Source organism: Mustela lutreola, chromosome 11 (assembly GCF_030435805.1).
Source record: "Mustela lutreola isolate mMusLut2 chromosome 11, mMusLut2.pri, whole genome shotgun sequence".
In the NCBI taxonomy this organism is placed as follows: Eukaryota; Metazoa; Chordata; class Mammalia; order Carnivora; family Mustelidae; genus Mustela; species Mustela lutreola.
Window position 1 is genome coordinate 87,657,730 of NC_081300.1, and position 27,015 is coordinate 87,684,744.

The 27,015-nt window shown below is 51.7% G+C and overlaps 1 protein-coding gene and 1 long non-coding RNA gene across 3 annotated transcripts in view; one reads left to right on the forward strand and one right to left on the reverse strand.

Annotated features, from left to right (window-relative positions):
- The first annotated feature begins 2,000 nt into the window (after window positions 1-2,000).
- LOC131811337 (uncharacterized) lies at window positions 2,001-25,744 on the forward strand. 2 transcript variants are annotated; one of them, XR_009345890.1, is made up of 4 exons: window positions 2,001-2,099; window positions 5,575-5,690; window positions 10,907-11,062; window positions 24,464-25,743. It is a non-coding gene; the product is annotated as an uncharacterized LOC131811337 (long non-coding RNA). The 2 variants fall into 2 exon arrangements; XR_009345891.1 differs by lacking the exon at window positions 2,001-2,099 and adding an exon at window positions 2,119-2,269 and having other exon boundaries at window positions 24,464-25,744.
- The window catches only part of SRRM4 (serine/arginine repetitive matrix 4), a 143,064-nt gene continuing 129,798 nt past the window's right edge, over window positions 13,750-27,015 (reverse strand). Inside the window, exons 9-13 of the mRNA XM_059139776.1 lie at window positions 21,673-21,977; window positions 17,330-17,533; window positions 16,495-16,605; window positions 15,809-15,949; window positions 13,750-14,164 (exon numbers count right to left, since the gene is read on the reverse strand). Of these exons, the coding sequence (XP_058995759.1) occupies window positions 13,885-14,164; window positions 15,809-15,949; window positions 16,495-16,605; window positions 17,330-17,533; window positions 21,673-21,977 (1,041 nt within the window). The 3' untranslated portion in view covers window positions 13,750-13,884. The remainder of the gene's footprint in view (window positions 14,165-15,808; window positions 15,950-16,494; window positions 16,606-17,329; window positions 17,534-21,672; window positions 21,978-27,015) is intronic.

The following is a 27,015-nucleotide window of genomic DNA, read 5'->3' on the forward strand; positions in this document are numbered from 1 at the left end:
CTTAACTGACTGAGCCCCCCAGGTGTCCCAAACCCATTTTGTGTTGAAAAGTAAAGGCACAGAGTCAGATCTCTGCCAGTGGCTAAGCCTGTGCTCTTTGCTGCCCAGTGGGGAGCAAGGGCTCTCTGAACCCAAAGGGACCCAACAGACCACAGCTGACCTTGAGGACACCAGCCCATCTCTCCCTCTACGCCCTCACTGGGCCTGAAAACTTCTTTCGGCCCCTTGCAGCCTTTCTCAGGAGAACAGGTGACACGAGGATCCCACTGACATCCGGGAGCCTGGAGGCTGCCTGGGACAAGCCCCCACCTTGTCAGCCAGAGGGATCCTTACATGTCACCTGCGCAAAATCTGCTTAGAGCCAGGCCAGGGGCATGGGGTCAGGGGTTCAGTGGACCCAGTGGGAGTCAGGGGTCACTAGGGGCTCCTCTTACCTGCATGTGTCTCTGGGAGTAGGGAGTCAGGGGTCAGCTGTGGGTGGAGAGGCTTATCCCACTCACCCCTAGCCATCTCCAAAGAGGGATGCCCCCAGCCAAGGGCTCTCAGGGGCCCCTCCTCTTACTCCTGAGCCTATCACAGCTTCCGAAATCCCCTTTCATGGTCCGAATAGTTATTCTGCAACAAGGGAAATAATCTCTCAACTAACCAGGTCTTTAAAGAAATGACAGTGTTGGCCTTTATACCTTAAGAAAGACAGTAAAGCCTGGTGGATGAGAACTTAAACAGAACCGGCCTTGTCATCTGTAAAAGGCGGATGACAGCAGTACCTATGTCACCAGGTAACTGGCATGGATCGTGAGGTGGGAAGCAGTTGGGGAGGTGGGCATGGGCCAGATGATGTAGGACCTTGTGGACCCCATTTAGGAGTTAGGCTCTGAGCTCTTTGAGGACCCATTGAACTGTTTGGAGAAGGAGCATGGTGTGATGAGATCTGAGTTCTAGGAAAATCACCAGCCACTGGTGGAGAGGGCACCGGGGGGCAAAATTCCAGCAAAGGAGACTGTCGTAGGGTCCAGGGAAGATGGAGGCTTGGCCTGGGCTGTTGACTGAGCAGAGAGAAACTGTGGATATAATTCACGATATATTAAAGAAGCAGAAGCACTTTGACTGAGAGATAGGACTGGAGGAGAGGAGAGGGTACATCTGATGACCGCCCAGGGTTTAGACGTGGGCAGCCAGTGGGTGGTGGTGCCAATCAAGGAACACGTGAGGAGGGGCAGATGCGGGGAGTGGGGGGGCTCCTTTCATTATTCATTCATTGCATATTTATTAAGTTCTTATATGCAAAGGACTAGCCTAGGGGCTAGAGATGGGACAAAAGTCTCTGTTCTCATGTCTGTCAAATAAATAGTCGAATCAACAATTAAAACAATTTTAGAAACTAAAAAGCTTCATGAAGAAAGTGATCGCTGCTGGCTACCTTTCTGATATGATTCCCTGCTGTCAACCACCACTCGCTCCCTGTGCTAGAGTCTTCTGATTTCCTTTCAGTCCTTTGGACAGAAGAGCCACCCCTATTCCTGTCTGAGGACTTCTCTCCTGCCGTTCCCACAGCCCCTTGACACTGTTCCCCCAGATTTCCTCAAGACTGGTCTGTCCCTTCATTTTTGTCTCTACTTAAATTTCTCCTTCCAACCACTCGATCTACAGTCAGGTTCTCTTCCGTCTGCTGGTTCTATTTTATGCTTCGATTGTATTTATTTATTTTTATTTGACAGAGATCACAAGTAGGCAGAGAGGCAGGCCGAGAGAGGAGGACGCAGGCTCCCTGCTGAGCAGAGAGCCCATTGCAGGGCTGGATCATAGGACCTGAGATCATGACCTGAGCCAAAGGCAGAGACTTTAACCCACTGAGTCACCCAGTTATCTGTCTTTTCTGTTACAATGTCAGCTCCCCGGGAGGTCGAGGGTAGGGACTTTGGTCTGATTGTTTAAGGCTGTGTCATCGGCACCTAGGACAGTACATAGCTGGGATTCAGAGCACAGGATAGGAAGCCGCGTTCTTCCTGCTGCCGTTGTGATTTGGCCAAAGCCGCGTAACCAGTGTGGCCAATGAATTGTGAGCAGAAGTGAGTTCTGTTGCTGTCAGTTCAAAGCATGTGAGTAGCCCAGGGGAAACCTCAGCAGAACAGGGGGAGGACCCTTAGGGGATATCTCTTCCTTCTGTATGACATCACTGATGAGTAGAGTGTCCCCGCTGATGGCTAGGCTTCCAAACCCTGTCCTTTGGTGATGGTGGTTGGTATTGCTTCAAAGGCACTTCCTCAAGGTTAGTATCATTCTAATAAACCTGTCTATCTGCTTCTCTGCTAATGTCCCACCTGAGAAAGAGGCACCTAGTCCTCTCAGTCTGGGCCATTTAGGTAGTGCTGATGGAGGCACTTATGCAGAGGGGTGGTTCCGAGGTCTGTGGAGGCAGGGAGAGCTGGAGAGTCTGTAAACTTGAGGCCCTTCTTCTCCAGATACCTGAGGTCAGAGGGGAAGCTGGTTTGACCAGTTGGTGTCCAAAGACAACTGCTTTGGGAAGTTGTTTTTTTTTGTTGTTGTTTTGGTTTTTTAGGTCTGGGAATGACAGCTCCTAGGAGGGGTTAGCCGGAGAGGGTCCTTATGGTGTGTTAATAGTCTGTCTTCTTGCTGGCATGGTGTCCCACAAAGTCTTCAGAAACTGAGACCCTTACATCTTACTGCTCTGCTTGCATGACCTCAATTCCCAGACCCATCTCAGGGACCAGGGAACCCCCTGAGTTCTAGCCATCCTATCTGCGTTCCAGCCAGCGGGAAGAGAAAAGGGATGAAGAGGAAGGGGGAAAGCACATGACAAATCCCTTCTATAGAAATATCTGGAAGCTACCATGGAAAGTTCTGCCTGTATCTCATTGGCCAAAATTAGTCACATGTCCATAGCTAGCTGCAAGGAATGCTGGGTAATGTAGTCTTTATTCTGCGTGGCAATGAACCTAGTTGACATTATTACTCTGGAGGAAAGGGCCATAGCTTTTGGGAGGCAACTGAGAACTCTGCCATATCCTGAGAGAGTGTAGACAGATTTTGCGGAAGCATCCTAAAGGCTTCAAGTCGGGCCTGGATGGAAAACCAGTAGGGAATATGTCCTTCTCTGCACTAAAATGTTGGTATTTTCATATGTAAAAACATTGCCTGGGATTTCAAGGGATTCAAAGACTCTCTGAAGCCCAAGCATGGAAGGCCATGGATTCGGAATCTAGAAATAGGGTTCAAGGTGAGGGAGATGGAAGGAAAAAACCAGACTCTGTGCGTGTGTGCCTCTGTGTGTGCCTGTGTGTGTGCACACTTGTTCCAACCCCTTTCCTTTTGGCAACATGAGTCTATGTGATGTGGTTGGTGCTGTTTATTTTGGGTTTAGATTTGAGAGTAGATTGTCAAAGGCACCCAGTGTTCCACCTTGAGAAAGCATCTGACTAGTTTCACTGGCAATAGACAAAAAGCAGACAGAAAGACAAACTGCCGTGAGTCATTCCATCACGGGCAGCCGTGGCTGCAGGAGGCTTTGGAGCCAGCATTCAGAGGCAGTGAAAACCCTGTGGTCATGGGTGGAAAGGCCTGAACAGTGCCCCGTGTCCTTCCTCTAGAAGACTGACGTTAGAACTACTCTGGTTGAAAATAAACTATCAGGGTGGAGATACACCTGGGGAAATCGCCAGGTTCTTGGGAGACTCTAGATTCTTCCGAGTGGAAAAGAGACTCATGGAGGGAGGCAGCTGGGGAGGCAGCTGGGAGTGCCTCCCTGGAGAATTTAGTATTTGAGGTGATGAAAGGTGTGAGAACATTGGACCTTTGCCGAGGTGACCTGGAACCGTCCCAGAAACTTGTCGTGAGCTTACCTGTAGGCAACTGAGCCTACCCCCACCCACACACATACTTTTTTGGTATCAATAACATTGATATTAAGTCAGGCATTGGGCTAAGTGCTTTACTTGTATCCTATCTTCAGGGCACCCTTGTGAGACTGATACTTTTAGCTTCCCCACTGGAAAGATGAGGAACTGGAGGCTCAGAGAGGTCAAGCCACTTACACATAGAGGCACAGCAAAGAAGTGGCAGTCAGGCTCAAACCCAGGTCTTGTGACTCCCAATTCTTGCTCTTAGCCATTGCCTTTTTTTTTTTTTTTTAAAGATTTCACTTGTTTATTTGACAGACAGAGATCACAAGTAGACAGAGAGGCAGGCAGAGAGAGGAGGAAGCAGGCTCCCTGCTGAGCAGAGAGCCCGATGCGGGACTCGATCCCAGGACCCCGGGACACAACCTGAGCCGAAGGCAGCGGCTTAGCCCACTGAGCCACCCAGGCGCCCCTAGCCATTGCCTTTTAAAGACCACACCCTTCTCTAATCCTAGAGACTGTACCCCTGAGCTTGGCACAGAGCTGGATGAATGGTAGGGGCTCACATCTGTCTGCCTCACCGCCATACTGCTTTCTCTCACTCCCAGGGAGGGACACAGCTTCTCGTGGGTAGAATATGTGCATGAAAGATCCTCAGGGTGCATGTGTGGGACGTGCCCCTGCTTTGCCACAGGTCTCCTAGCCGTCCTCCCCACCCTCGACCTAATGTAAAAGTTAACCAGTTCAAAATGCATGAGACTTGGAAGGAAGCAGAGCTGACAACCCCAGGCAGATTTAATCATTTGACAGACACCAGTGCTGAGCACGGCACACCCTCTGGGGACACGGATGGGGAATGGATGAGACAGACAAGGCTTCTGTCCTCTTGGAGATGGGCAGTAAACAAGTAAACAAATTAGGTGCGGGCGGTAATAGCGCTATGGAAGGAATGCACGGGGTAGGCGGGGGACCAAGAGCCTACTTTTGGGAGGTGGGTGTCATTGCTCTGGTCTTGTACACACGCAATACCCCTGCCTGCGATCCCCAGCACCCCCCCTTTCCTGAGCTCCCTTTTCTGGCCTGACCTACTCTGCTCGTTTCCCGGCCGTCAGCCAAGAGGTCCGTTTTTCTGTGATGCCTTCCTTGAACCTCCTAGGTGGCTCTGGGCGTCCCTTCAGACTCAGTGCATCCTGGGGTCAGCTGTGCTACTTCCCTAACTGTGTAAGTGGGGCCACCTCTTCTGAGCCACAGAAACTGTGCCTCAGTTTCTGCATCCATAAAATCAGCGTAAATATAGTCCCTGCCTCCTAAGAACGTAGCAAGGATGAAATAATATAAGTACTTTAGGTTAATCTACGTATGTCAAGGGCTCGGAGCTGTGCCCACGGGTCTCCCGTGAGCGTGGGGTGTTGCTGCTGGCGCTCTCAGTACCGTTGCCGCGGCTAGGAGCACACCTAGCTCCCGCACCGAGCGGCACCCAGCATTTAAGGTGTCATGTAATCCAGTGGTTCCCAGTCCTGGCTTCCTAACGGTATGGCCGGGAGGCCTTTGAAAACACCACCACCGGGCAGCCACCCTCAGCAGCCCTTATTATCGGGGTCGGGTGGGACTCAAGCACGTGCGTGGCTTTGTACAGTTCACAGTTCATTCTAACGCATAGCCAAGCATTAAGAACCACTGGCCTAACCCAGCTTCTTTTCACGGGTGAAATACATAGGATCCAGAGTGCCTACCTCGTGGGAAGCTCGGTTTTCTGATGTCCTCCTGACTCCCCTGCTTTCCTGACGGCCTTCGCCCTAAGAGAAGCTGTGCGCGTCCCTGGGACCGTGGAAGGTAAGGATGTGGGCTGCATGCAGCCCCAGCTCCGTCCCTGGGCAGTTGCTTATCTGGCCTGAGAGAGCGCTCTCCCTCTCCTGCAGCCCGCACAGAGGAGGCTGGGGAGGCGGTGGGCTGCCTCTTCAGACCAAGAGCCAGAAGGACACCAGATTCCCATAACTGGGAGCCAGAGCAGGAGGTAAAAAGACAGAGGCCTCTTTCATGAGTCACTGAGGCTGGCCTCACAGACTCCTGGCGGCCACATTTTTCAGAAAAACTCATGGGGGGCCCTTAGGAAGGGCTAGCTCTGAGTTCAGGGGCTCCCACCTTCAGAGGCAAAGAGGCGCAGCAGAAATGGTCCCGGAGCTCATAAACCGAGATTCAAATGCCTCTAGCCATGCAGTACACCCTCTGGGACCCTCAACTTTCTCATCTGTCAAATGGGGCTAACCAGGGTTATGATGAAAAGGGAGTTAAGTTGAGGCATGAAAAGGGCTTGGCACATGATTGTTGAACTGTAAAATGTAATTTTTACTCTTACTACTATTATTATTTATTGAGGAAGCCTCATAAGGGGACACGGGTGGCTGCCTTTCCCTAAAACCTGTTTGGGAGGAAAGAAATCAGTGCATGGGGTGGTGGCAGCAGCGGCAGCGGTCCCAGTGGATAGCAACAGATTTACCCCAGCGAGGCTGTCCCCTTCAACAATTTTGAGGACACCTGGGTGGCTCAGTTGGTTGAGCATCTGCCTTCGGCTCCAGTCATGATCCCAGGGTGCTGGGATCGAGTCCCACACCAGGCTCCCTGCTCAGCGGGGAGTCTGTTTCTCCCTCTCCCTCTCCCTTTGTGTTCTCCTCCCCCCCTCAAATAAATAAATACAGTCTTAAAAAAAATTTAAGGGAGAGTTCCAGGGAGGCAAGATACAAGGGGAGGTGACGGTGGTAACCTATTCTGTTTGCTCTCTCTCTCCTAGCTGAGAGCCTCGGCAGGTGTAGATAGGGCTGTGATGGAGGAGCTGTAGCCCAGGAGTTGGGGGGGGTGCTGTCTGGCCGGTGGGATGATCTGTATTTTCCGTGCATGTGTTTGTATTAACTTTTTTTTTGACTTGCATAATGTTTGGGGGGGAAAAAGCGTGAGTCAGGCACATTTTAAAAATCAGTACTTTTTTTTTTTCTAAAAATTCATCCTCTTGAGAAATGGGGAGATATGGCCACTCTGAGCTGAGCCGGCCACCTGACCATGGGGTACTGGACTCCCCAGGGCCCCACGGTCCTAACCCTGTCCACTTCCCTCACCTGCCTGCCCCTGTGAGTGTTTTCAAGCTCTGATCCCCACAGCAGGAAACTCTGAAGCTGGATACTGAGGACATTTCTGGAGGCTTCCACAGAGCCTTGCAGGAACCCTACTCTTCCCAGTTGGCCACTTACGGCTGTCTTCATACACCCCACTCCCCTAGCTCAGTCTCGGGTTAGGGAACAGTAGTCACGCTCACTAACATTCACGGAGTGCTTCCCAGACATCATGTTTTTTAGAGCCACATTCCAGTTAGTTCCCACAGCAGCCCAGGGAGACAGCGGCTGCCTCCATTTTACAGATGAGCAAACCGAGCCCCGGCGGGGTGTCATCCTAGCTCCGTGAGAGCAATGGCAGGGTCTTAGAATCCGGGTCTTTGGACTCCTGCATCTTTGCCGTCCACATTGAACTTCCTCCTGCCCGTGAAGGCGTGGGAGAAACACTGTTCTATCAGAGAACGGCTTCCTCTCCGCGTTAGCTGAAGCGTCGTGGGGCAGAGCGGTGGATGGTCAGGTCCTGCGTCAGCCTGCCTGGATCCTATCACTGATACCGCGGCCTTGGGCAAGTGACTTTGCTTTACAGGGCCTCAGTTTCCTTCTCGGTAGGAAGGGGATTCCTGCCTACGTCCTCGGCTTGTGGGGAAGACTAAGACACACGGATTTAAAATGTTTGCGGAAAGGATTCCTGAGGCATTTGTGGATGCTCTGAATGTCTATGTAAAACCAAAGCGTCTACAGGCTTGTTTTGAGGACTAAAGAAAGGAGAGAGGAGCCTGTGACCATGTGTGTGCAGGCAGCAGGTTGTGCCCAGGGGTTCCCTGTCCCGTCTCCCTGCCGCACCTCCCCCTCCCTGCTTCTGGGTACCCCACGCAGACGGAAGATGCTGGGCCACATATGAGAACACCATACCATGGAACCTTTTATTAGAACAGAGACATGTTTCGTCCAGGCTGAAAAATCGGGAACCCCGGGAAGGTTATGTTTAGCTGTGGACACCAGAAATCCAACAAGCCATGGCCGGTCTGTCACTGGGTAGAAGACAGGGTCCCGAGATGCTGGAGGACACAGGAGCTTCTCCCCCTCTGATGTAGACGCTCCAGGCAGAGGCTGGCTGCTTAGGCCGAGCTGGGCTGGTGGTGGGTCCCCTGGCTTGGGGTTTTCCAGATGGGACTTCCAGCCCCGCCCCGAAGTGGAGAGATGGCCTTGGGGTGCGCCAAGCCTGCTGGTGGGTGCTGCTAGGTCCTTGACCAATGACTGCTTGAGGGAGCAGCCAAGAATTGGGAGAGAAAGTGCTGCACAAAGTCCTCATAGCAGGGGCCTGGCAAAAAAAGAGCTCCCAAGAGAGTGGGGCACGGAGCCAGGAGGCTCTGAGCTCAAGGGAGTTTCAGCATACCAGTTCCCCCTTCCCGGGCCTCAGTTTTCTCATCTGAAAAACGGCAGCACGACCCATGTCCCTGGCTTGTTCGAACAACCATACAAAATACGGCCTGACATGAAGGATAGTGGTGAACTCCAGAGGACAGTGAAGCCCTCTTGGTCTCTCCTTTGATAACTGGATGGCTAGGCTTGGAGAGAAGACCGAGCTACCAGAGGGCTTCTCTGACCCAGGCAACACGAGTTCTATCAGGTGGTAGCACCTGGAGGCCTTTCATTTTTGACTGCAGGACTGAGCTATGATGACCTCTCCCTACAAATGAAGTCCATGCCCTGGTTTTTAATTTCCTTCCTTGGGAGACATCCTTCGACCTACAGATGGCAGAAGACACCAGGGACCGTATACCTGACAGTCTGGAGCTCAGAGCATCAGAGTCAGAACCCCGGCCCTCTACTCTGCCACGAACACTTAGGCCAAGTCCCATTTTACAGATGATAACACTGAGGCCCGAGACCCACTCCATTTTCTCCAGACAGACAGACACACACACACAGGCCAGAGAATCACAAAGGAATGTTGTTCCAGTCTCTTTGGCTCAACTTGTTAGAAGATGAGGCATAGCTTTTCTCGGCCAGAGAAAAGGAATTACAACTTTCTCTCTCTCTCTCTCTTTTTTTTTCCCCAAGGAGTTGTGACTTTTTAATAGAAGTTGGTTCGTGCACAGACATTTTATTCCGCAATTAATTTCCATCAAAATGAGGTTTTCCCGGAGATAACCAGTGTTTTAGTTCCATTTGAGTTTAATTTGTATGACTGAAGACTCCGTTTCTGCCAATTCCAATTTGCTGGGTGATTCTAGCACTCATTACCTGGGCGATAAAGCCCCTTGCTGCAGACAGCTGCACCCAGAGTTAGGAGATGGACCAGTTTCCAGTAACAATTCAGGGAAAGAGGGGGTCCCTCTCCTCTCCTGATACCACTCAATAAATAGGGAATAAATTATTAAATAAGCCATGTTCTGATGAGGGGGCCCCCATCATGGTATTTACAATGCAAAACAACCCCCCCCCCCAAGATAAACCCTCAATAAATTAAAAAAAAAAAAACAACAGCCCAAAGCACCAGCCACAGAGGGGAGATGCTGAGTCTGTATCACAGGCTCACTGGTGTAGAAGTGAAGAAGAGGTTGCAGTTGATGCTGGAGGTAGCCTGAGCTCCTCGGCTCACGCGGCTGGCTAATGGAGGAGGCAGCATTTTGAGGAATCCTGGTTTGTTTTTTAACCAAAACTTTCTATTTAGCTGAGGAGCAAAGCAAGGCAAGACATATGCTCGTGAGACTGTTCTGACTATTCGTGGAAAAGAATACAGCAGAGGCGATGACGGGAGTGGGACTTGAAAAAAAGTGCTTGGGAACCTTTGGGAGCACCCAAACGTTGGCCCTCTTCAGGCAAAGCCTTTGGGAAAGAGGATGGTTCTGAGCTAATGGATGATGGGGTCTCTCTGAGACCCAGGCCCTTGTGTCTTTCAAACATCTTAATTTCCTTTGGCTTCTGGAAGATCGCCTTTCCTTCAAGGAAGGGAAGAAACAGATAAGAATGCAGTTGAACCTCAAGAACTAGAATGTTCCTGGACGGGGGCTTTGAGGGAGTAAGCCTTTCTTAATTTAACTGAAGGGAATTCACATACTAAGTTTTACTCTATTGATTGAGAACCTTCTAAAAATATTTGAGACTGTTTTCCTTTTTCTTCTCAATCCTGGTGAACTCACTCTGTCTTCGGACAATTTCCCAGGCCTCAGGTCACTATTCTGGATTATATCTCAAAAACTCGCCCACTTCTCAAAGAAGGTAATTTCTGGCCTGCAAAAATGGAGTGATCTCTCCAAGTTCATTCATCCAGGAAGGCTGAATGTTTGCTGGGCCTCAAGCCATACGACCCCCCACCCCCCGCCCAATGCTGGCTTTTAAAATAGGTGCACACCACACACAGGTTTCAGGCGATTTGTCTTAATCCCTGGAAGCAGAAGGTAGTGTGGGCGAAGTATGCAGAGGAACACTGATGCCAGGAACTGGGGGCTCTGCTTAAGCATGGTGGTAAGCACAGTTACCAGGGACCCCAACAAGCGTTTTATTTTTGGATGCGTAAGAAGGGAACTGTACGGGAAATTCGAGAAGCAAATTGGCAAGAGGGAGGGACAGATATTCCCTCCCTGAGCCCCCAGCAGGCATTTAAGCAGCCTTCTTGCAAACTTTCCTCTGGCTGGGAGTAAGAGCTGGGTAAAGTCACATTGCCAGGGAAACAACCAGGGATGTTGCAGAAGTCTCACCAAACTCAAAGCTGTACCAGAGGGCTGGTGATTTCAATGCAGTGAATGGGGACTTTGGAAAGGGTGGGACCCTCTCTGGGAAGCAGGGAGACCCTGCTCTTAGAGAGGCAGGATTGCTAAAGACCTCTAGATCCTGGCTTCACGGGCCCCGAAATGACCTTCTTGGGGGAAACTTCCAGCTGCTCCTTTCATCTTTTTTTTTTTTTTTTTTTTTCCACCCTTTCCTGAATTTCTGCAATAGCTTCGTGCTCTCCTCTGATGGCAAGCAAGAGATCACCGTAAAAGGCTTCTGCTTTGCTTAGCATGGTGGACACTACCTGGAAGAACCTCAGGGGATGGGGAGAAATGAGCTGCCGCTCAGGCCTGAAGCATGTGTTATTTACTCGAAACCAACCAGGTATGCTCAAGAAAGGGAGGGAAGGGTCCTGCCCACTACTGGAGGCCCCGGAGGAAGGACCAGACCAGGTGCCTCTCCTCTCCGCTCACTCCGCTCAATTCTTGCCCTACTCTCTCCTTGTCAACTCCAAGTTCGCTCCAGGTGCTAAACCAGCCATCACTTCAACCACTTTACCCACCCAAACCCAAGGCGGCTACTTCAGTAAGTACTAACAAAGCCTCCTCAGTTGGCCAGAGACCCTACAGCTGTCTCCCAGCAGGTGCCTCTCTGAAGCGTGCACACCGAGATTTCTGACTGTTCAAGTTTTGCCTCAGTTAGGTTAGGCTAACTTTAGATGCCAGCCCCCACGTGAGCTGTGACTCAAATGAATCATTTCAGGGCCTTAGTTCACAAGCTTCGTGGCTGTTTTTCATCTTTCTGATCCCCCAGCAAGGCTGCTGGTGGGCAGGGAGCTGGGGTGCAAGCTTGAACCTCACGGACAGAATGACGACCTTGGGTCTGAAGGGCTCCCCTCGGCCCCCATGCCAACTCCAGGATGTCTGGACTTAGAGCTTTGTGGGTCTCCCCTGCACGGACAAAGCCAACATCCCTGCTCAACACCCAACCTCTCAGAGTCCGTCCACAAAGACATGAGGGAGAAAAGCGAGATGCACAGAAATAATTTAGAATCCCCCCCTTGACACACACACACACACACACCTCACCATATAAATAAATAAATAGTGGAATACTGCTTATGGCAACTGAGAGAGAGAGAGAGAGAGAGAGAGAGAGAAAGTCATCACATAAATAAATAAATAAACATAAATAAATAAAATAAATAATAGGTTTGCTAGGAGCCCCAGGCAGAATGGTCCCCTAGAGTCGTCTGAGGCAGTCTGACTGGAGGCTCTCGGGCCTCTCCCGCTGCTGTCCTGCTAATGAGGTTCCGTGGCTCCGTGATGGGAGAGTGGAGCCCAGTTTGCGTTCCTGGGCAGGGAAGAGGGTTATTTACAGTCACTGTACATGCCCTCCCAGGGCACCTGCCCCTGTCCCAAGCACCTGCCATCCGGCCTTCTGCGATGACAGCACTGGCATCCATCAGTCTGGGCGGGTGGGGCCCAGGGCTGGGCCAGAGGGCATCATGGGAAGGCCGGGTCATCCAGAGCTGTCTGGGGCACCTCGCTCTGCTCTCCTGGTGGAGGAAGGCCTGGTGGGCGGCTGCACAGGCTGATGTGATGGGAGAGATTGGGGGATGGGGGAGATGGGTCACTGCTTTCAAGAAAAAGGATTTTTGTTGTTGTTGTTCACATGTTTTCCTTGGGCTCCAGTGAAGGGTAAGTCCCTGCTCCCCCACAGCTGGCCCCAGTATCCAGAGGCGGGATCTGTCCCCTGCACTATCTCCCTTTGTGCCCTGTCCCGCTGCTGTTGCCACCGCAAACTTGAAACTCACCCACAAGGCTCCGGAAAGCCAGTCAGCTGGTGAGGGGGATGCCCAGGAGTTTATTTTAAGGATCCTCTCCCGCACAACCCTGTTCTCAGTGCCTGCTGGGGATGAAGCAACTGGTGGTATTTGTGGGGTGGAGATCAGCTTACCCGTGCCGCCCAGCCCCGGGGAAGGGGAAGACAGGGTGAGGGCAGGCATGAAGGCAGGGCTGAGCTCTCAGAGAAGCCTCAGAAACTGGCGGAATCCCAGGATACCGAGGATCCCAGCCCCTGTCCCCTTATACTCTGGATTTGGGTCTTTCCCCCCAAAACCTGAGCTCCTGTGCCCCATCCTGGCAAAATTCCTGAGAGGCAAAGGGGGTAGCCCGAGCTGAGGGTGGGTGGGCTCCAGGCTGGGGCGGTCCGGGCGCTGGGGGAAGGGGCAGGCAGGCAGGCACCAACGGGAGGGTAAGGCCAGACTGGCCGGCGCTGGGGGCTGGCAGCTGGCCATGGCACTGGGGGCTGTTCAGCAGATGGTCTTATGGAACGAAGCTGGTGCCAGCTAGCGGGGGCTGAGGCAAATCTGGGATGTGGGGCTGCAGATCAAGCTGTCCTAACTGTCCGCTGTGTCCTTTCTCAGGGAGGTTCAGGGGCCCTGTGAAGAGCCAAGAGGCTGGCAAAGCCACATGGGGGGCCTCTCCAGTGCTAGAACCTAATGGACTGCTTTTCCTGACCACACTAACATAATGGCACGGGGGGGGGGGGGAGCAGCAGAATGACCCTTGCCCTTTTGCATCTAGACTCACAATCAGAGAACGAGTGTTTCCTGTCTCCTGACCTTTCCTCCCTATTGAAACATCCACAATCCCGACTCAGATAGCCCCTCCTCTCCCGCCATGCCCGCAGCCTTCTAGCCTTTGCTCCGGCCTGCCTGGGAGGTGAAAAGCCTGACAGCCTTCCGTTTCCTCTCCTCTCACTCCATGAGGGTCCACACACGCACATCAAGAGGCTGAATGAGGGGAAATGAGAGCAGGTGTGATGCGAGCCTTCCATAGGCGGCCTGTGAGCAGTGGGTGTGCAGAACTCTTTTCCTGGCCAGGGCCAAACACTGGAGTCACAGGCCCGTTGCTTCTTACAAAACCTTGAGGTTTTTGGTGCCAACAGAGGGTGGTTCTCTCCGTTCGCCCAGGCCCTAACTGAGCCCCAGGGTGGTGCTGGCGGCGGCTCCTAGCAGCTTGACAAAGAGGCTGAAGGCCCCCTACCCTCTTTTCTTCCTCCCCAGGAGAGCAGGAAGGACAGGGTCCAGGAGCCCTCAAGGTCCATCACCGAGGAGAAGGCAGGGTGGGCAGGGAGGGGGACAGGCTGGCAGAGTGCAGGGGGCCCTCCTGCCGGCAGCTGACTCAGGGGAGGGCTCTTGCTTAGCGCCTCGTGCTGGAGTAGCTTTCCGCTGAGCTGTAGCTGCGGCTCCGGCTCCGGGAGCCCAGGCTGGGGCTGCGGGAGCTGGAGCTGCTGCTTGTGCGGGTCCGGCTGCGACTGCGGCTGCGGCTGCGGGTCCGGCTGTGGCTGCGGCTCCGGCTCCGGGAGTAGCTGCGGCTGGCCGAGCGGCTGCTGCTGCTGCTGTACCAGGAGGAGGTGCTGCTGAGGCTGCTGGACGAAGACGGGCTGGGCCGGTAGTAGGGGATGGGGCGCTTCCGGGCACTGTGGAGAGCAGACAGGGGGCGCTGGAGGACCAGACTCCGCCCAGCCCCAGGCCAGAGAGCTCCCGCCGGCTCCCTGGGGAAAGTGGGATCCTTCCACTTCCCAGGCCCTTGGGGGAACCCTCCTTTTATGCTCCTCGTCCTGCCCTGTGACTGTCCCCTGGACGGTCTCAGCCTCGTGCTGGTGTCTGGGGAAGTCACCGATCTCACTTCTTAACAAAGCAAGCCTGGGGCTTGGGGCCTCCAGCTGGCAACAGGATCTACATCTAGACTTTAACAGCAGTTTTGTTTTGCTATTTTTACTTTTATTAGAACCTTCTATTTATGGTAGACAGGCTGATTTTCCATATAGTATACTGTGGTGTATTCCTTTTGAATTAAAGGTATGGACCTCTAAGAAAGAGCATATCTATTTAAAGAAAATTAAGTAAACTACGGCACACCTACTAAACAGACAAGTGTTCAGATGCTGCTGGGTGACAGAAGTTTGGGAAACACTGAGCGGGTTCATCAAGATGGACTATTTGAGGTTGGCTAAGGAAATGAGAGCCTTTTAGAAATGCCACTTTAGCTCAGCCTTCCTCAGAATCAACCCGAAGGACACCTCTGTTCAATGCAGTGGGTTAGGACTTCCTGTGTGCCAGGGTGTTCTGTGGGATATCTGAGAAGGTGCTGCTATGACCCCTATCTCATTGTCTGGGGCACAAGTGCTTTTTCCTCCTCCAGGTCATCTCTAGGGAGGAGGCAGTAGGCAGCCAGGAGGGCACCCCAGCCCCAGTCCTGTGAGTCTCTGGATGGAGTTGCTGACGCTTAGAGGCCAGAAGGAAGAGCCCAACTGATTGTCAGGAGCCAATTTTAGAGCAGGACTCAGCCATTCTTCCTGCTTTCAAGGCCTGAGAAATATGTGTCCACTTAGACCTCAGGCTTCTTTTCTAGGGCTTTTCCATCTAAGACCTTACCTGTTGTAGGAAACCTTATCCACCTAGTCTGACCATCCAGTCCGTAACAAGGGCACCCTGAAGGTTCTAGTGTTCTGCATTTCAGTTTACAAAGTGGGTTCCCATCTGTTTCCCCCGTGCACTTCATCGTCATGACACTCCTGGGAGTTATTTCCTTCCATATTACATGGGTGGGAACTGAGGATCTGGGAGGTGAAGAGACTTTCCCAGCTTACCTGGAAAGTGGCACAGCCGGGATTCCACTCCAGAAACAGTGCTCTCTCCCTCACCAACCAGGGCTGCCTCTAAGTCCCTTTGGCATCTAAACGATCCTTCTTGTCCCCCTCCCCCCCAACACTTGGTGCAAGGTGTGATCAAGGGCTTGTCGGACTTGTGGGTCTGAGCAATCTGTCTCCACTGGCCGGCTCCACCCCCAGGCAAAGGCCCCGCCCCACTGCTTTGGCCCCACCCCCTTGCCTGGACGCGACTTCCGACTTCCCAGCCCTCTCGGTAGACCCGGGCCACAGCCTCTGAGCGGCCCCACCCTTGCCCCGCCCCGGAGCCCCCCCCCCCCCCCAAGGGCCCACACAGTCCGTCTGAGCTCCCACAATCCTGAAATCCAGCTCCAAGGGGACACGGGGAGAACTCGGGGCCTCAGTGGGTGGGAGGGGTGTGGGTGAGGGCACCCCTGGCCCTCTTGGCCTCACCTGGTTATCCTCCGCGCCTCCAGGTGGCTCGGGGAGTCTCTCCGGCGCTTCCGCATGGGCGAGTAGGACCGCCGCCTCCGACGCGCTCGCTCGCGCTCCCGCTGCTGCGACTCCTTCTCGTTGTACTTGGGGTCCCGCTCCCTGAAGGGATGGGGCGGGAGTTAGGGGAAGCTGGGGCTGGCTTTCAGGCATGAGCCGGGGCACTCACTTCCTCTGACCTGTGCCCAGCACCCCCCTTGGAAAGGTCAAGTTTCCTCCCGGGGCCCCCGAGAATGCGGGAGGGAAGAAGACAGGGCTGTGGTTCAGTACTGTGGGGAGCGTGGACGCGTGCCCGGGGTGAGTCTGCGGAGTGAGGATGTGAACGTCAAGAGGGCCCTGGTGTTACCCTTTTGGAGTAAAGAAAAAAGAGGGTGCATGCGTGAGAACGGGGCGCTCTGAGTATGGGGATGGAGGGCAGTACTAGGTGTGTGAAGAGGTTGAGGGCGGGGGTTGGGAATTCTGGGGTGGGCTGGCTGCTCATTACGAGGGGCGGCTATATTAGGACTCAAGGATATGTGTGGGGGCGCCAAACATATCCACTCCAGCGGAGACAGAACTACAAGGATGCTGGGTCGTCTCCCCACCCCAACTCCGGCAACGCTGCAGGGGGCCGGGGAGGCGGGGCCTGTTTGGGGGCGGGGCCCTACCTGCTGGGGCTGTACCGCGAGTAGCTGGGGCTGCGGCGCGAGCGGGAGCTTCTGCTGGGTGGGCTCCTCTTGCCGGACTTGGAGGAGTAGCTGGAAGAGCGCGAGTAGGACCTTTGGGAGAGTAAACAGTCCCTGAGGGGCCTGCTGGGCTTGGCCAGGGTCGTCTCGGATGTGTAGGGCTATATTCAGCTGGTCCCCTGAGGGAGACCTTTCTCTTTCGGTATGCCAGGCTGAGGAATCTGGCCCTTTCCCGAGAATGAAATCCCCTCTCTTTGTGGGGATTGATAATAATTTGGACAACTTCTTTTTACTGAGTTCCTTCCATCTAAGGCCACTTATTAGTTGTGTTACCTTGAACGGGTGATTTCACTTCTTGGGCCTTGTTTTCTCATCTATAAAATGGGAGTAAATAATTGTACTTACCCTGTAGAGTTGTAAATGAGTAAATTAGGGTCAGTCACACACCTCCCAGAGGCAGCACACAAGAAATGTTAGGTAAGTATTTTATTACGTGGCAGACACTGAACTAGCTTTGTGTGCATAACCTCACTGAATCCTCAACACATCCTAGCGTTAGGTACTATTATCAATCCCATTCCACAGACGGGGAAAGCGAGGCACAAAGAGGGGAATGTTTTCACCGTGCAGATAAGGAAACTGAGGCTTGGAGAGGTTATCTGAGGCCCAAGGCCACCAGCTAGGAATGGGTGTAGCGGGCATTCAAACTCAAGTCTGTCTGACTCCTTTCCCCCAAGGGCCAAAGGACATCTCCAGTTCCTGTAACTAGTTCTCTAAGGAGGAAAGTGCTGCAGAATGAGGTCAAAATGGCACTCACCTTTTTCTGGATGAGGTGGACCGGCTTCGGGTGTACCTGGGGGAGGCTCTGGGAATTGGGGATCGGGAGGAGTGGCTGGAAGAGCGGGTGCTGGCATAGGAGGGGCTGCGGGAGCACCCTCTCATGGGGGAGCTCCGGGCTGTGGATGGGACCAGGCTGGACTTCTTCACCTCTGCACACTCCAGACACGGCGACTGAAATCCTCTGCAGATGTGGGGAGAACGCCGGTTAGCAACGGCCTGCCCGCTGGTCTGGAGGCATCTGGAGCTGATACTCTTCTCCCTACCTTCGCCGAGGCTGTGGTACTCTCAGAAACCCCTTTCCACCTGCTCCCATCTTACTGCCTCTGGGAACATTCCAGGCCACAGGTGTCAGAGGAATAGGGACAGAGGGGAACACATCCTACGGGGGGCACTTCAGAGCATTTTAGGTCAGTAGGTGTAGGCATAATGGTAAATTACACCAAATCACATGGAGACTTACTCCCTTTGAGTCTTTTCTGGTCCTTCTGATTACATTAATGAGAAAACCCTGGTTGGGTACTACTGCGTTTCCACCATCTCTGTAACACTGGCAATCTCCCAGACTTGGCACCTTGGGCAGGCAGCTGTTGCTCACCAGAATTAAATACACTGTCTTTATGTGTTTGCATATGTTAAATCATGTATTTTGCGGGTGCTTTCTATTTAGGATGAGTTTTAATATAAGTTTCCTTATATTAAAAAAATGAGTTTATTAAAGGAAGGGTACCAGTAGTACAGGGATAGGGCTAAAATCAAGAAAGGGCCATACAGGTGGTTTAAATTTGGGAAACTTTGACGTAGCCCATTTTGCAGATGGGGGAATTGAGACTCAGAAGAGTGAAGGCTTGCTTAACATCACCCAAAGACAGGTTCCGGTCTTCTGCGTTCCCCGCTGCCTGGGGCCATGCGAAGCTTCTATTGGGTTCTCAGTAAGGGCATATTCATTTGGTTTGGGCCGGATCACGTTTCTATGGTGCACAGGGGCTCATGACGATCTGGCCCCTGCGCGCCCCTCTAATCTCAGCTCTTGGCACTTTCCTCTCTTGAGGCCAGTCATAATGGACTACTTGTTCCTCCTGGAATATCCCTGTTCCTTCCCTGTCTCCAGGCCTTAGAACGTTCCTACTGGCTGGAACCCTCTTCCCTCTCCTCCTCACCTGACAATAACTACTCATGGTTCAGGCTTTAGTTTGACCTCACCTTTTCTGGGAGGCCTTCCTTGACATGTCCCTGAATCTAGCTGGGTGACCCTCATTGTGTTACCACAGCCCCCAGCCTCTATGCATCCGCTGTCCCTAGAAGGACTCAGTTGCCTCTTCCTCCCCCGTCACTGAACTACTTGCGGGAGAGGACTCATGTCTCTGGATACTCTATCCCAGCACCTCGGACAGAGCCTGATACATCTGTCCTAGCTCATGAAAACGGCTCTGAAATAAACCTTTGAGCCTCTTAGTGTCCTGGGGGCTTCACAAGCATCATCTTGTATGGTCCTCCCACCAACACTTAGGAGACTGGCACTACTCTCCTCAATTTACAGGGAAGACACAGAACCGTTAGTTACTTCCTCAAGGCCACCCAGAGTCTCAAACCCTGATCTGTCCCACTTCAAAGCCCATGCCCTGTCACCCCACCAGTCCCCACCTTCACTGTCGAAGTTTCCCTGGATTTAGAGCTGATGATGTCTCTTCCATTCAGCCCTCTGCTCACTGCTGACATGACATAAATAGTCATGAATTTAGAGATCATTTATATTTCAAAATGAAAGGCTGGGCCTAAATGATTTAATCTGGCTGTCCGTAGAGATCAGATGAAGCAGGAACCGCCAAACGCCACTCAGGCTTCAGCTTCAGTGCTGTGACAGATCTGTGTTTGAATCCTGGCGTTGGCTCTTCTGATCCCGAGGGTGTTTTTTGTTTTTGTTTTTGTTTTTGTTTTTAAGATTTTATTTATTCAACAGAGAGAGACACAGTGAGAGAGGGAACACAAGCAGGGGGAATGGGAGAGGGAGAATCAGGCCTCCCGCTGAGCAGAGAGCCCAATGCGGAGCTCGATCCCAGGACCCTGGAATCATGACCTGAGCTGAAGGCAGACACTCAGTGACTGAGCCGCCCAGGCACCCCGATTCTGAGTTTCTTAAATACTCTGTGTCTCAGTTTCCCCACCAGCTACAAAAAGGCCTCTGATAATACTTACCATGAAGGTTCTATGAGGATTAAGGAAGATGATCCTTGGCAAGCACTTGGCATGGCACCTAGCCTATAGTCAGGGCTCGGCACACACTAGCAGGCATTATCATCATCAGTTGTTATTACTATTGCTCTCCTGGCTCTTTTTGTTGTTTTTGTCATTTTCTGCCCTAGAGAATGTAAGTAGACCCCTGTCTTCCCTGTCTCATCTGGGAAGATCACTGCCTGTTCTGGGAGACACTGAGATTTGCTCTGACCCAGCCCTGGGCTCCCAGGCAGGCTTGGGTGTGAACCAAGGCCGGGCACGTGCCAGCGCAGGCAAACCAGAGGCTCCGTGTGGATGCCAGGCTGTTCGTCCAGAACTGAAGTGGGCTACGTGTTGGGGACAAAGGGCGCTCTGTCCTTGAAGAAGCCATTAACTGTTTCTCTGCTAAGGCTTTGCTTATCATTCTGACATCGTGGCCACTTTGGAAAAAGCAGACTCCCACCCCCCAGAAGAAAGAAGACCCCACTGTTAGCACGGTGGAAGGCACCAGTAAATCTCTTCCACCCTCAACACCGCTCCTCCCCCCCCCCCCCCCGCCGCCCCCTGCATCTGCCTCCTTATACACTCCTGAGGAAAAGGACGGTGCCATTCATTTCTCCAGCACCAGGCTGAGTGGTTGGCTTCTAGGAGCCGAATGAATGGTCGGAGTCAATGATCAGCGATTTCTACTTGCTGTAATTGTGACATTAGCCTCAGCACTTAGCATTTTGCCGTGATTCCTTGAATGAGAGGGTAAGGGGGTAATGAAGTAGAGTTTACAACTGGCTCGTCAGCCACCGCATGGAAGGTTCTCTGCAGGAAAACTGCATCTGACCAGCGGGTGAAGATTCACGCGCACACGCTGCAGGTGTGTGGGAACCCTCTGTCCTCTGCTGTTCTACTCTCCGCATCTCACGTGAGAGGGACGTCACCGCCCAAGAGTCCCTGGTTTCCATGAGCCACTCATTCCTGTGAACCCAGTGGATTTTGACAAATGGAAACTACGTATCCACCCTCACAGCGTCCTCAACCCCCTCTACCCACTGCCCTCTCTGCGTCTCTCTACCCGCGAATCGGCTTGCTGTCTCCTGAGTTCTGCCTTTTCCACAATGTCACAGAGTTGGACTCGTACCGTATGTAGCCTTCAGGCTGGTTTCTTTCACTCATTTAAATTTCCGCCATGTCTTTTCATGGCTCGACGGCTCATTTTCTTTTTAGTGCTGAATAGTATTCCCCTCTCTGTGTGTACTGCAGTTTATTCACCTCCTGAAGGATGTGGGAGGTGGTTCTAAGTCTGGGCGATTATGAACAAAGCTGCTGCAAACATCCAGGAGCAGGCTTTTGTGTTGACACAAGGTTTCAATGCATCTGAATGTTTTTACAGGACAGCGACTTTAAAGGAATTCAATGTTAAGACTTTCTCCTGAGATTACTGGTAAAACAGACATTTGTTTTTCTCTGCCCATCTCCATCCTTCCTGATATCAGTACCCTGACTTTTCCTTCAGAGAACCGGACTTCCCCCAAGTTTTGTATAAGTGGGAAGGCTACTCATAAACCCTGAGTAGCGTGTGACAAATTGTTGCCAAGAGCACAACATCTCCTGGGCCACAGTGATTGGTCCAAGGGTGGACAAATGACCCCAGATGGGCCAAGAACAAACCGTAAGACTCCACCCTGGTATTTTGCCGCAATTTTTGGGAAAGGGGCATCCTCTGTCCACTGGCTGACTGAACAGATAGAAAGGTTAGCAAGTGTGAATGCTGTTGGCCTATGTGCTCATGTTTTGGGAGGGTCTGCTTGAGAATGAAGCCAACAGAGAGGGAAGCAGAGATGAGAGATGGAATGGAGAAGGGAGATTCTCAATGATGTATTTTTGAGCCTGGATCCAGCTGTACCTAAAGCTGACACCCTTGGATTTTGTTTTTTTTAATCCCCCAAATTATGCCACTTTGGGTTTTCTCTCTCTTGCAAATCAAAGCCTCCTGGGTTCCAGGTGGGAAGTGGGTGGGTACAGGGCTATGGTGAGAGACTAAGATGGTAGAGCTAAGACAGACCCCCTCCCCCCTCCCCCTATGCCCCTTTCCTCCTCTAGCCCAGGTACACTGACCTTGACTCTCTGCCCCTGCTGGTGGGGGAGAGATTCTCCAAAGTGGCCCCCTTGTTCTGGGGTGAGGAGGTGGTGAAGGAGTTTCCTGAATCTGAGGTGTTGCCACAGTGGAGCTCCTGGCTCTTGGTGAGGCCCCCACTGGGGCTCCCCTTCTCTTGACCTCGCGACCTGGCTGAGCTGATTTGCGTGGAGGGCGGTGAAGAAGTGTCATTGCCGGAGTCGTACTCCTGGGAGCGTCCTCGGGAGGTGGTGAGCGGGCTGGCTGTTTTGGTAAAGAGGTCAGCTGCAGACCCCGACCCAGTGATCTGAAAGCAAAAACACCCGTTGGACACTGCTGACTGCTGGGCCTGTGCTCTGTGTCTAAATAACCAAGAAATGTTTACCGTCATGATGCACTGTAACGAAAGGAGAGAGAGAGAGAGAAGAGGAAAGAGAGACGCAAAAAAAAAAAAAAAAAAAAAAAAACCAAACAAAAGCACAAATTCCTGAAAGAATTCCACAGAAAGGAGATATTGTTTTTTTACCCCCTGCTAGAGTAACTGGAAGATTTAGGTATCATGCAGAGAAAAAGCATGCGATCCAGATTAAACCAAAGAAAAAGGAAATTATATAAAATTTAATTTCTAATGAGTTAACTCAAACAAAAGTGACAACTCAATCGAAAGGGGGTGTGTCACACCCTTAACCTAAAACAATAATAAAAATAAAGGGGGGAGGGGAAAAGAAATGGGACCGTGGGCATGAAAAACATAGATCTTTTAACTTAAAAAAAAAAAAGAGAGATAAAGCCAAAATTTTAAACTTCAACCAAATCCTCAACGAATTTGACTTTTTTTTTTTTTTTAAAGAAAAAGTTCCCTGAATAGAACCCTAAACAAATATCGCATGGGGAAAAGAAATGAAATAAAGAGAGTTTCTTTTCTTTTCTTTTTTTTTTTTTTTTGTAAATATAAAGTCAAGGTCACAAAATGACATTTTAGTAGTTTTCAACTAAAGGGGAAAAGAAAGGGGGACAAAAAAAAAAATGGAAGTCAAATAGTCTGACTGAAAACAAACGAAAAAAAAGCTCTCTACGGATATTTGTGTGTGTCCTTTTCCCCCTGGAGAAGGTAGCTAAGGCTCTCGAGTGGCTTCTAATAAATTCTCTCATGTCTTTGCGGATTATATCCACTTACCAAGCAAGAGCTCCTCCTTTAGTAGGTAGGTAAGGTGTAAGAGAAAGGGAAGAGCGGGCAACGTGAGTCCATCATTAGAGTCGAAAATGACAAGAAAAAACACACACCTTTCTGCACACCCTCACACTTGGCCCTGAGCTTTGAGTTTTGGTTTTTCAGTGTTCCTACCAGGCGAGGCATCAGTTCTGTTTGGTTTTCTCAGCAAGGGGACCTCAAGCCATCAACATTAACCTCGTGAGTCCCTTGGTGCCCGAGCTGGATCAAGGAACCCTGGCTGAAAATGCGGCGGGGGCTAGCGCTCGCCTCCCTGGAGGTGTCAAGATCGCGAGGATGTGCTTGGGACAGAGGGCGTGGGGAGGGGCTGGGACGTCTGGGGTGAGTGGGAATGGGGAGGTCTGATCTGGGACGGATGAAGGAGGAACGGAAGGTGAGCGAGCCCTTGGGAGGGCGGTGGTGTATTCACAAGCACGGTGGATGGTTCTCTTTAAACGTTCAGAGCAGTGTCACGGCTGTGATGTCACCGTGGTCCCTGCCAACAGTACCGTGCTTATTTAGCCACGGGCAAGAGGGACTCCTGCCCTGGGCCTCCTCCGGAGATAGCCATCCTCATGCGGCAAGAAATCTGTGGGGCCCGGAGGACGCTGCCTGGAAACCACTTTCCCTGAGACCACCTTATGGGTCTCTGAGGTCCCAGAGTTCTCTGTTTAAATGGCCTCCGAGCCCCCTTCCAGGGTCTCTGCAGGCTCATCCGTGGATCTATGCTCCTGGGGATACACCAGGCTTCAGGTGCGCACACTCTCAGGTCCAAGGGTGCCCATGAGGACCCAGCTTCGGTGTTCAGGCTGAGGCATCCATGTGCACGTGTGGGAGGCCCATGGTGTTGGTTGGTGCAAGTGGTAAGAGGAGAAAGAGAGGGGCCATGGCCTTGAAGGGTCCCCCGCCCCCCGCAACCCAACCACCACCACACTGCCATGATGTGGCTGGCTGCTCCGAGGGATGTGAGATTCTAAAATCAAACCTGAATTTCCAGATCATTTTCAAGCTATCTTTGCCAAGACAGGAGAACATACCATGTTTAGGTTTGCTGGCTTGATTTATAAACATTGAGACGTATAGTGTGTGGGGACCTTCTCTACTCTTGCCCTGGGCCCCATGCATGTTAGTGAGATCTCACCATCAAAAGCCTGCTTCCCTACCCCCCCTTATCCCTTGTACCTTGGGCATAAAGGAGTGGGACTCTGGGGTCTTCCTAGGGAACCATTTCTGCCTTCGTAGCAATTGGTCATGAGGGTGAGACACAGAGACACCAGAGCTATGAGGAAAACAGCTAACTCTGGTAGCTCAGGATGTCAGCTTCCAGACCGGGGAGGCAGAATGTCCTTTGTGGGTTCTCCCAGGAGGCTCTGCACATGGACAAGGTGATGGTCCAGCTTTACCAAGTTCTACTCAGCACGGCTGCCACTTCCTCTGCCTGGTGACCTGGCAAGCTTTGCTTTGGGACAAGGGACCTCAAAAGAAGATTCCTCAGGTGGAGTCTTTTTGAGTGAGACTTCTTTAAAAACAATGCGAAGGCCCTGCTTCCATTCAGCTCTTCCTTTTTGTCTTCCCATGTGCAGTATGGATGTGGTATCTTCCCCCACTCTGGGAGTCCAGTGGCAACATGTGTATTTCTACCACCTCCGTCAAGGAACAAGAAAGCATCACGGGATCTGATGGGCTCTCGGACTGGGCCTTGGCCCGGGGACGAACACAGACAATCTTTGCTTCGGGGATGGTGAAGGTTTGGTGGCCGGTATCTCACAAATGAACCAGGCAAGCCCTTTTTGGAGGGAGCCAGGCTGGAAGATGAGTCTAACGAAGGGGCCTGTGGGTGTAACGGCTTCTGTTATCCATCCGTAACCGACTCGCTACCTGGGGGCATCCAGGCTGGCCTTCCAGCCCTGACTTGTTCCCAGCCCTGACTACGGATTTCAAAGCATTTGCCCCGGTGCATCATGGGTCCCCATGGGCAAGGATTTCATGAGTGTGAGGCCCTTCCAGGCTAGTAGATACAGAGGGAACTCTGCCCTGTTTGCCCTCTATCCCTACAGCCTGAGCTCACAGACACACTTTCAGCACGCCTCGCCTTGACTGTGACCATTATCCACACGTAACTTGTATAATTAGCACCAAGAGTTGTACCAAGCTTTTCCATCCTTTCCAGAAAACAGAGATAAAGGTCCTCTGAAATGTTCTCATTGGGTTGAACCGCATGCCTGAAAATACCAACATCTCCTGCTTATTTAGAACTCCCATTTCTTTGGATGAATATAAATTCCTCGATATGGTTGACAATATCCTTTACAGTCCAAGCCAGAGTATCTGACAGGTCTCCTCTCTTCCACATGCCCCCACTGTGGCCCCACAACCTAGAATTTTCTTGGTTCTGCTGCCACATCTCACTCTCCCAACCCCAGACCATTTGCACATGCAATGGCAAATTCCTCTGCCTAGAACATTCTTCCCCATTACTCTATTTCATATGGCTAAATTTATACATCGTCCAGGTTACGGTTACATATCACCTCCTCTAGAAAGCCTTCTCTAATTCCCCAGGTCAGGATGGCACAACACTCGACCACTCACTCATTCATTCATTCAATTTTTCATTCATTTACTCTTTCAAAAATGAATGGCTTCTGGGGTGCCTGGGTGGCTCAGTGGGTTAAGCCTCTGCCTTCGGCTCAGGTCATGATCTCAGGATCCTGGGATTGAGCCCCACATTGGGCTTTCTGCTCAGCAGGAAGCCTGCTTCTCCCTTTCCCACTCCCCCTGCTTGTGTTCCCTCTCTCACTGTGTCTGTCAAATAAATAAAATCTTTAAAAAAAAAAAAGTAATTAAAGTTAAAAAAAAAAAAGCAAGAGTGGCTTCTATGTGCCACAGTACTGTTATTCAGTGGGCTGATTGCTTGTTTTACTGCCTGTCTCTCCATCTGAGTGGGAATTTGTAGAAGGCAGAGGCCACGCATGCCCAGTTCAGTACTGTACCCAAGTAACCAGCAGTGCCTGGCACAGAGTAAGTGCTCACTAAATCTGGCTACATGAACACAGCCTGAGCTGGGAAGCCTGGGCCCATCCTAGTTTGATTCAGTGGCGAAGATGGCTGAGTGGCCACATCCTGGTGAGGCCCAGCTGGGTAGCTGCCAACTTTGGGAATTTGATAGGTTTTAAAGGAGGGACTGGCCCCCATCATATTCAAAATAGTTCTTAAAAACTAGGTGGATTCTTGGCTGAAGGCTGCTGTCTCGAGACCAGCTCAGAGCTGTCTGTGTGATCAAGAGATAACCTTTAGAACTGAGTTCCAGGCCTGTGGCAGAGAGAAGGAATACAGTCTGTTCTCCCTCTCCTTCCCGGCCCGCCTCAGACGCAGCATCCTCAGAGAAAGCACCCAGAGGCTGTGTCTGTACATTCTCGACAGCTGAAGTTCCAGGCTGAGCTGAGAAGCTCCAGATCTGCGAAGACTTCCAGATGAGACGGGCGACGCTTGGTCTCCTTACTTCCCTTCTACCCTCTGCTACCCTGGGAGGTCAGCTTAAGATATAGGCTGGGGCTGGCCATTTGCACACAACAGGGCCGTCAGCCTGTACTTCGTTCAGATTATAAAAAGGTGCCCCTTCTAGGTGAGGAGCGAGAAAAAGATGCTCCCTCTGGCCAGACAAATCTGGATGGTTGATGGCCTTTTCGTTTCAGACTCCATCTTCTCCAGAGCAAAGAGGAGGAAAGGTAGTGAGGGGAGCCAGAAATCGAATGCGTGTGTGTGTTTGCGTGAGTGTGTGAGTGTGTGTGTGTGTGTGTGTGTGTGTGTGTGTGTGTGTGTGTTGGGGGTGTGTGACAGCCATGATAATGCAAAGGAGACCTTCATGATACAGACAACAGAGGCCTCTGTGTTTTTGTCCTTTCTAGACAAGTACTCACTCACTAAGATACCAACAGTTGTCCACTCAGTGACATGACAATGTGGCTCCTACCTGCTCCTCATTTAGATTAACAGCCCTCTCAAAATTCATCTTTCAAGAGTTCTTCATCTGCTGGGAATTTCTCTTCTAACCATTAACTGACCTTTGCCCCTGTCCTCCTAGCTAGGCTGAAAACAGTGCTCAAGATACTTGATAGGAGGAGTCATTCTAGAC